At 33.5% G+C, this 10160-nt stretch overlaps 1 protein-coding gene across 1 annotated transcript; it reads left to right on the top strand.

The window, feature by feature from the left end:
• The first annotated feature begins 4841 nt into the window (after positions 1-4841).
• Positions 4842-5666, top strand: LOC106316605. Its single transcript, XM_013754493.1, has one exon. It carries the CDS (start codon positions 5028-5030, stop codon positions 5496-5498), a length of 471 nt encoding a protein of 156 aa, XP_013609947.1. The 5' UTR covers positions 4842-5027; the 3' UTR covers positions 5499-5666.
• Positions 5667-10160: the final 4494 nt, after the last annotated feature.

Raw genomic sequence — 10160 nt, 5'->3', positions numbered from 1 at the left:
ATATAACATATAAGGTTTCCTCATTTTTCTAATTTAAAGTCATTTTAAAAAATTCAAAATATAACATATAAGAAAAAAATCTAATTTTTTATTATATGGTTAATGTGATTGTTTAATTTTTTTTAATAATATAAATTTAAACAAAAATTAAGAATGATGCAAAAATTGTTATCAAATCTTTATTATTCATAATCATTAATTGCCATATATATGTAAATCATATTAGGTAATTCCGTAGCTTTTATTAAGGAAAGAATAACACTTTCTATATTTTAGGTTAATATAATGTTCTCTAGTGTTATATAATTATGAAATAATGTGACACCATTAGATTAAACTATACTTTATATTAGATGCTTTAGAATTTTTTGAAAAGGAATTTAGAAGGTATTTAGAGTGCCACCTAGGATTTGAGTTTTTTTTTAATTAATACAAAATTAAGGTTCTAATTTTTCAAATTCTTCTCAATTAATATATAGGAGATATAACATACCAATAAAAAATTTAACCAAAAAATGAGACTAATTCTATGAAAATTGTAATATATATATATATGCGTACTTGCTAAAAATGACTTTTATTTTTCTTCTAGTTTATTCTGCATTTTGTTTATGAGTATAATTTATTTTATGCTGTCGCATCATAAATCATGGGGCTGGATTCTAAATAAAATTAAAATTGGAGTTGTGGAACAAATGTCAACAATAATAAACTTAGGATGCGGTGAAACCCAAGCAATCTCAAATGGGTCCCAGCGTGGTGACATATTGTCATCTTTTGAATTATTATTTTTTCCAAAGAATCCCAAATAGTTTTCTTCTCCACTTTTCACTACAGAATCTTTTTCTTTTCACTACAGAATTTCGTTACATAGTCGTGAATTTCTATATCCAAATGATCACTGTAAGGACAAATTGTTTGAAAGTATGTAGCGACGGGTTCAATAATTTTCTGTGAACCATGTTGATTTTGATATTTTATGGTTGTACATATACCATATTTTCTGAAAAGTTCAGTGTTTCGCCCACATTTTTATATAGATGACTTGTTATACCAGTACTGGAACGACTTCAAATATATATATTCTAATTCAGATTGTTCTGTAACCAATTTAAATACAGATTTTGATAAACTCGAAACAAAATTTATATTTGCAACCATTTAAATTGATTGAATTTGGATAAAATAAAAACATGTATTATCTATAGAATTTCCGGTTTGGGAAATATCATGAAAAAGAGTAAATAACGAACAAGTAGTACCAAATCTACAACCTCTCTTCGAAGCCATCCGTGTCAATGAAGGAATCCTAGGAACCACTCTTACCACAACCTTAGATACACGCCACAAGCAACGATATATATGTATATTAATGATAATTATTAATAAACGTGTTTGTCATACATATAAAGTTACATAACTACTCTTAACATTTACACCCCAAAAAAGTTACATAACTAAAACCCCAATTGATGCTTTTTAATATATACTAGATTTTGACCCGCACTTTTGGGTTTTTTTTTTTTTAGATTATAAAAAAGTTATATATGAATTAATGTTTTGAGATTGTAATACAATATTATTTCAGATTTTATCTGTACATTTTTATCTAACTTTTTCTTACGATTCTATAGTTTGTCGGATCTGAAAAATTAAATCTGAAACCAACCCGAAAATACATGTGCAGTTTGGGTCTGAGTCATGGACAAAGTATCTATTCAATATTTTTTTGGACCGCGAATCTTTGTTCCAGTTTGGGTTCTATCCGAGACTCGATCGGGTACCCAAAGTACCTGGAATGATTTGTGTATATTAGGTATGTTTGGGTATTTCATATATGTTTTCGGCATTACAAATATTTTTAAGCTTCTGGTTCGGGTGTTCGGTTATAGTTTGGGGTTATGGGTAAAATTTCAATTTTAGAAAAATATATTTTGGGTTGGTAAAAATTTGGGTGTTTTGGGTTCTCCGGTTTAAGTTTACGGATAAAATTTTGGATCTTTTGAGTATATAAATATTTTCAGGTATTTGTTTGGATTTCGGGTATTTTTGTGTTTCAAATCTTTTTTTTTTGTGTTTTGGGTACTTCGTGTTTTTTGGATTCTAATACCCAAACCAATCCGAACCTGTTATGTATTCAAAATTAATTTTATTTTACAAATATTTGAATTATGAGTCTGAACCAATCCAGAGCCAAAAAGAACCGACCCAAACTTAAACTATAGATTTTAAAATATTTAGTTATGCCAAACATTTACGATCCGAATAACCCAGACCCGCATATCCAAACATGAACCCTATGTTTCGAAACATTTTATCTCCTTTGATATAATGTAAAAATATTGAAGGATGTTGGTATAACTAAATTAACATATGAAACATCTTATATATTTTAAATCAAATTTTCAAAAGCCAAGAGTTTAAATTAAATGTTTTAAAAGTCAAGATATCTTGTACATTCGTGTGTGATTGAAATAATGTGAATTGCTAAAATGTAAAAGGATAACAATTGTCGTTATAATAATTGTTAGAAATTGTGGTTATTTATTAAAATGTAATAAGTTTTAAGTTGTTGCTATACTAAAGACATGTTATAATATTTGATTTAATATTATAGGTTGGACTAAAAGATGAAACAGTCCAAATAACTTTCATAGGTAGATTTTTTAGGACCAGTTCTCTTTTAATAGTATTGATAGCATGAATATGGCATTGACTTTTTTATCCTGTGAACCGTGAATATTGGTTAAATATATACAGAGTGGCATCGCGGTCACTTGAAAGCTGCAAGTAATTAATAAGATTAAGGATGGAAAAATGATTATAAAGCTAAAAAGAGAATAAATTCCACATAAGATGCAGCAGATACTTTAACAAAAGAAGATGCAGCAGATGTTAGTTATATAATCACGTGATCTGACTTTGAAGAATCAAAACTAAGTATACGAGTCACATGAGCGTTATTATGAAAATTTACACCCAAACTATGTGGTGTATATATGTATACCTTTCATAACCCAAGTATACATTGTAACTTTTTCCCTATAGTTCGAATTGAATTAATATGTTATGTATATATAGTAAACTATTGGTCTATTCAAGTGTTGTTAGGTATTGATTTTAATACATGTTATTTAGTAATATTCAAAATGTTTGGCTAACTACCAATTGGATATATATGAATATGTAGGAGTCCCACAATTGAGATGATGTGACTTGCATTACATTTTGGAATGGATGTTTTAGGCCGATTAGTCCACTACAAATACAATAAACCAAAAAAAAAACGGTAGACCGTTCCCCAGCGAGAAAATGTTAAATCACCGGTAGCCACGTGTTAGGGATACTTGAGTGTAGTCGGATTCGAACTCAGCTCGTTTAGCAACGTTGAAACGCCATGCTACCACTCGACCGCTAGCACGTGGTTAAATACAATAAACAAACTAGTAATATATAAGAAAATACCTTTAAATTGTATATATATATAGAGAGAGAAGAAAATCATTTAATTTTATTTGATTAGTAATTTAGTAGTGAAACAAAATTTGATAAAATCTAAAAGAAATAAGTTAAAAATGTTATTTTTTGAATATTCGCTACTTTTTATGCTGATATTCTTGGAGGTGAAAGAATGAAAAGATATGAATCTGAGTACGGAGAAAGAAGGGTTTCTTTTTTTTTTCAAGCAGAAAGAAGGGTTTCTTTATGGCTAAAGTTTTAATAATTACTTATACAAAGAGCTTAGAGACAGTGATTAATTTATATTTGTGTGGCTTGTATGTAAATGCAAAAATGCAGAAATATATATGCATTTAAGTATATATTTTTTACATTGGATCCCTCGCACAAAGTGCGTTTTCATTTTATTTTTTTGGTCAGGAGTCAGGACCCACATAATATCAAATTATACTGATGCTCATATATAAGCTCAAAATGATGTACATATAATACATCAGTGTAGAGAGTGCATTGAACTTGATATTACCTTAAAAAGTATTCATATCCTGCTCGTAAATAAGGTTTTCCTGATAGAATAGCCGTTTGAAGAAAAACAAAATAAGGTTTTCTGTTAATGATAAATTACACTTTTTCAATAAACATCTCCTTAATTACAAGTGTTCATTCATATTATACAAACCCTTGATCCATTTCAAATTTGGAGTTTCCAAAACTTCGATTACTTAGGTTTGCATTCAAGCTATTAGATCTTTATTTTTGATCCTATAATTCATCAAATGATACCAAAATATTTGATTTTAACCAAGCGCTCGTAGCTTGGTGGTAAAGGAGGTACAACTGTACTGTCCGCCACCCGGATTCGAGCCTTGGCCACAACGGATTTAACATCCCTTCCGTTGGGGCGCTGGACCCCTTTCGGAGAGATAGTTGGGAATGTGGCTGCCCAGATACTAGAGTTATCAAAAAAAAAATATTTGATTTAAGCAACATTTATTAGAATTAGCAAAACGCTAACTTGGACACTTTTTCTTTCTGAGAACTGATTTAAAGGTCATATTTCTGAATCTTTGTAATCGATTATGTTGGAGAAGCTCGTTTTCTCATTCTAAATTAGTCTGAGAGATCTGCGGTTAAATACAATTTATACCTAATACACTATTTATTATAGATAAGATAGTATGTTTTGGTGATAGTAGTTTTATCTTTTCTTTCTGTTTGTGCAATTTTTACAAGCAAAAATATAAATAAGAAAAGTCCTTCTCTTTTTACGGTCTGCATGCCTTGCTCCCTGGTCGATTTGGAGGTGTCGCTCTTTGCTATATATATCAAGCGCGCACACACATACCAAACATACACTCACACAAGTATCTTAGTTAAAATTTATTTCCTCCTTAACAATTTACAACACACACACATATATACAACAATACAAACACAGTACTCTCACATATACATTAATGTAACTATATATATACCGAGGTCTTGTTGCTGTTTCTGATATCAAAGCCATTAGTTTTGTGTTTAACTTTTACCCTTCTTTTTCTGTTTCTCTCCCTGGTTGGGATAACATGCCAGACACAAAGATATTTCAGTTGTTGCCTGATGACAAAGATATCGTAGCCATTCACAGTACCGATAGTCTCCTAGTTCCATCAAACCCCCAGCCTCCAGAATCATCATTATCTCCAAGTCTTAAAGAAAATAAATCTAGAAGTGATGGAAACAACCAACAACAAGATCGGGATCAAGATCAAGAACAAGAAAAGCTCCAGTATGAATCAAGAAGCAAACGAAAATGGGAATATAATGATGAAACTTCTCGGGTAGAGATTCTAGAGACGCCGAGGTATTCAAACATAAGGTGTTATTGTCCTCCTCGGCCGCCTAGAAAGCCAAAAGCTTCTCCGGCCGTGAAAAGAAGAGACATGTGGTTAAAGAGATCTGTGGTTTTCTTGGATGTAGCAAGAGAGGTCGAATCTATGTTTCCTCCGTCTGTTATTCAAGATTTCGGTAAAAAAATCAAGAAAGCTAGATATTGATCAATTTTCATTAGATATTCTATATATATCCATAGCTTGATATTTTTTTCTGTTTGCGTTACCTATAAGCTTATATGCTATATTGCTGTGTAACAAAACCACACAAAAACCAAAGTGTAATGTTGTTGTTAACTTATATGGAATCAAACTCCGTTGGTTTTTGAAGACTTCTGTTAGATTATTGAGAGAACTAGATCTTGATTCATGTTCTATACGCTTTTCTATACATAATAATATGAATGTATTAATTTACGGCTGCATGTATTTGATACATTGTTTGCAGTATTTTATTTGGAATCTTGGATGATTATGCCTAAGTGCCTAACTTTTTGACGTTGTAAAACTATTTGGCGCTACATTGTGCAAAACATTTGATGAAAATTTGTATTAGTTTCAAAATATAGATCGATCGTGCTTGTAAATGCAACGTAAACGCAACGTTTGAGTTCGAGATAATAGCATCAGGATTGTCTTAAGTATCGCTAGATTAACCTTAAGTAGCGATTTGTACATAATTAATTGAGCCCTTTGCATATTGTCGTATTCTCCAATTTGATCTGACAAAATAATCTCTAACATTGTCTATAATATAATATTTCATTTATGTTTTCATCAAAAAAACTATTTATGTTTAAATTAGCATATTAATAACGAAATTAAAATACACATGAATTATTTTCTTAAAATTGGCGACCAAAAACATCTGTACATTATTGAAAGAACAAATACGCAATTGTCTAAAGACAAAAACTACTCTTATCTGTCATATGATTATAAATATTGTATCATATAAATGATATTTTACTACTTATGCCAAATTTCTTTTCAATTCCTACTTCCAATTTTAAGTCGGTATATCCCAACTATAATAAAATAAACCAAATACAAAGTTCTTTTAAACGAACAATACTTTATTTCATTTGAAGATACTTTATAATCTGACCGGGTGATTGTGGTCGAGTGGTAAGGAGACGGGACTGAGACGCCAACACGTTTCAGGTTCGATCCACCTGCTGCACGAAACTAAGTCATAATTATCCTGGTCACCTAACACGAATATGAGTCTATGCTTTAGGGTCCATTTGAATACCCGGAAAGAGGGTCTATCCGTGGGCTGCACCTCCCATTAGGGATTAGTCTGGGCCTCTCTATGGACCTGGGATACCTCAAGTTAAAAAAAAAAATACTTTATAATGAATCCCACTTAACATCAACGAGGAGTAAGATTGATGTTTGTCTTCTATCCAAGAGTCCAAGAGCCATGTTTGTCCGTCCACGTTTCCTACTTCCTTTTTTATTAAATGGAGGATCCTAAGCTAATTAGTGTCCATAAAACCATGGATATGGTTAATCTATCTCAATCAAGAAGTTGACTTATTGAATGTCTTTGAATGTCTTTGGGGGTCAGGGAACTTTAAGATTGAATCTTGAAATTTTCAGTGTAACTTGACTTTTGTCCCCCTCCCCCACAAAAGCAAACATGCGAACGTTTTGATCATCCCCATAGTTATCTTATTTTTACGAAATTATTCCCCTCTCGAGGTAAATTACACTTTATAGTTTAAATAATACTATGTTATGAACAATGTGGATTGCTAGTAACCAAAGGCCCAAACCGTGGCCCATGGAGAGAGAGAGTCGGCGGCCCAAAGGGAGAGAGAATGGCCGACTTTAGACATAGGATAGTTTCCTTTTCTCTTCATGTTTATCTTTAAGTAGATTTTTCCTTTTCCTTTAGGATAATGATTTGTACTCTTTCCATTTATCTATTCCTTGTAACCCCTATATAAGGGAACACTTTGATTGAGTAATGAGACATAGAAACACACGATTTCCACCTTTGTTTACAACACGTTATCAGCACGATAGCCTCTGAACCCAGAGACCAAAATCGAAACCTAAAAGCCTAAACCGGCGACTCAAAACCTAAACCCTAATCCTAATCTTGTTCTTAGTTCATCCAAGAACCTAGATAAAGAACATAAACTCTAATCTATCATTATGGAAACTATATTCTGGATGAAACCCTAAAAGAAACCATAAGATTAAAATCAACAAGTCTTAAAACTAGAAACATATGCGATTCCAATTAGAACTTGATTGTATGTTGATTGATTAAAACTGAAACATGACAAACCCTAATAAAGGAACCGAAAGCCCTAAACCCTAAAGAAGCTAGAATCCGATTTTAAGATTGATCTTGCTTGTTTGATTTCTTGCTTGATTTGAGGTTTAGGATTGTTAGATTGTTTGAAATAATCTAGCTAAGTATACAAATACTTAAGGCCTTGAAACCTTAAACATAAGGTTGATAGAATTTAAAAGATTGAAAACCCTAGGTATTATAAGAGAAGTAAGAATAAGTTTGATTGCTTTACATGAATCCGAACATGGTACTGCATTCATAACTGATTGTAACAAGATCGACCAGCATATAGATCACATGAATTTAGGTTGATTGCATTAGTAAACCTATATAGCCGTGTGGCTCATGATTGATAGCACCATGGTCGATTAATATTGTTTTGAATATCATAAATGCTTAAGACGTGTTGTGGCCGAGCTTTCTTATATCCTGCGGCCACGTGATCACATTATGAATCTAAAATTTATATGATAATGTGAATCAGATGTCGAAAATAGCAAACAGAGACTACGCAGCCCTTAATCTCTCCGGAGACAATTACTTGCAGTGGGCGCTAGATACAAGGATTAGTCTAAAGTCCAAGGGACTCGGTGATACTATCACCGAGGACAACAATGAGAATGAAAAGAATAGATACAAGGCCATAAGATTTATGCGCCATCATCTCATTGAAGGTCTTAAAGATCAGTACATGACGATTGAAAATCCACTGGATCTTTGGAATTCTTTAAAGCATAGATATTATCACCAAAAGATGGTGTTGCTTCCAAAGGCAAGGCACGAATGGATGCATCTCAGATTCATGGACTATAGGTCGGTGGATGAGTATAATTCAGCCTTGTTCAAGATAGTTTCAATACTAAGGCTTTGTGGTGAAGAAGTGTCCGATATGATGATGCTTGAAAAGACCTATACGATTTTCAATCAGTCGAATTTTGTGTTGCAACAGCAATATAGAACAAAAGATTTTGCCACATATACTGATCTGATCTGATGTCCACTCTTGGCCGAGGCAAACAATGAGCTTCTTATGAAGAATAGTGGAGCCAGACCGGCCGGGACAGCACCATTACCTGAAGCCCATGAGGTTGAAAAGAAATATCCCAAAGAGACATACTACACCCAAGACAACAGGAAACCATACGGCAATAGCCGTGGTGGGTACAAGAGGCGTGGACGTAACAATCAGAACGGCCGAGACAACTACTCAACCGGCCGAAAATGAAACCACAATAACCGTGGTCGTGGTTCCAATTACGGTCGGGGCCGAGGGAGTTATGGCCGTGGACGAGGTGGCATATCCAAACCATCTTACACGTCCAAGTCATTATGTCACAGATGCGGGATGGACAACCATTGGGCCAAGAACTGTAGAACTCCGGAACACTTGTGTGAACTCTATCAAGAGAGCCTCAAGAACAAGAACCCGGAGGCAAACATGATCCAAGAAAACGGTCATGATGACGAAGAATATGGATATGATGCTGACAATGAATCCTACGAGGATAACAAAGATGACCAAATGGATTTTGAGACATCCGATTGTCTAAAGGACTAGTTTTCGAATCACATTGTCTTATTGCTTTATGTCTTTGATTTGGTGTTTTTATTTTATGTAATGATATTTATAATAATAAGAATTTTAAAGATCTTATGAAGTCTCTAAAGTTTAGAAAATTTTATTTATAGAATGAATGATGAGATGAGTATACTTGTGGTGGATAGTGGCACAAGTCATATAATACTAAGAGACAAAAGGTACTTTATGAATCTCACAATGCAAAGTGCAAAGGTACATACCAATGCGGGTGAGGCTAGCATGATTGAAGGTCACGGCCAAGTCTATGTGTTAATGCCCAAGGGCACTCACCTAGAGATCAAAACCGCCTTGTATTCCCCAAGCTCTAGAAGAAGCTTATTGAGTTTCAAAGATATAAGATTGAATGGTTTCCATCTTGAAACATGGGAAGAAGGAAACAAAGAATTTCTTAACATAACTTCGATCACCAAAGGCAATAAAAAGATCCTAGAGACTATGCCCGCAACGTCTACTGGTCTATACTATGCAAGGATCAGTATGATCGAGGCAAATGCCTCCGAACTATTCACTTTATGGCATAACCGGCTTGGCCATCCCGGAACAGGAATGATGCGAAAATTAATGATAAATTCACAAGGGCACACGTTTAAAGGAGTGATCCCACGCAATCTCACATGTGCAGCATGTGCACAAGGGAAACTCATAACTAGGCCATCACCAGCCAAGGTTAATAAAGAAACCCTAAATTTTCTGGAAAGAATCCAAGGAGATATATGTGGACCAATACACCCACCTTGTGGGACGTTTCGATACTTCATGGTCCTCATTGATGCATCGACCAGATGGTCGCATGTATGTTTACTATCCACTCGGAATCTAGCCTTTGCACGGTTGCTTGCTCAGATGATAAGACTGAGAGCACACTTTCCAGACTTCCCTCTTAAGACTATACGTCTAGACAATGCTGGTGAGTTCA

Source organism: Brassica oleracea, chromosome C9 (genome assembly GCF_000695525.1).
Source record: "Brassica oleracea var. oleracea cultivar TO1000 chromosome C9, BOL, whole genome shotgun sequence".
NCBI lineage: Eukaryota > Viridiplantae > Streptophyta > Magnoliopsida > Brassicales > Brassicaceae > Brassica > Brassica oleracea.
Note: the sequence above shows the minus strand (reverse complement) of the source record. Positions and strands in the feature narration are given on the sequence as shown.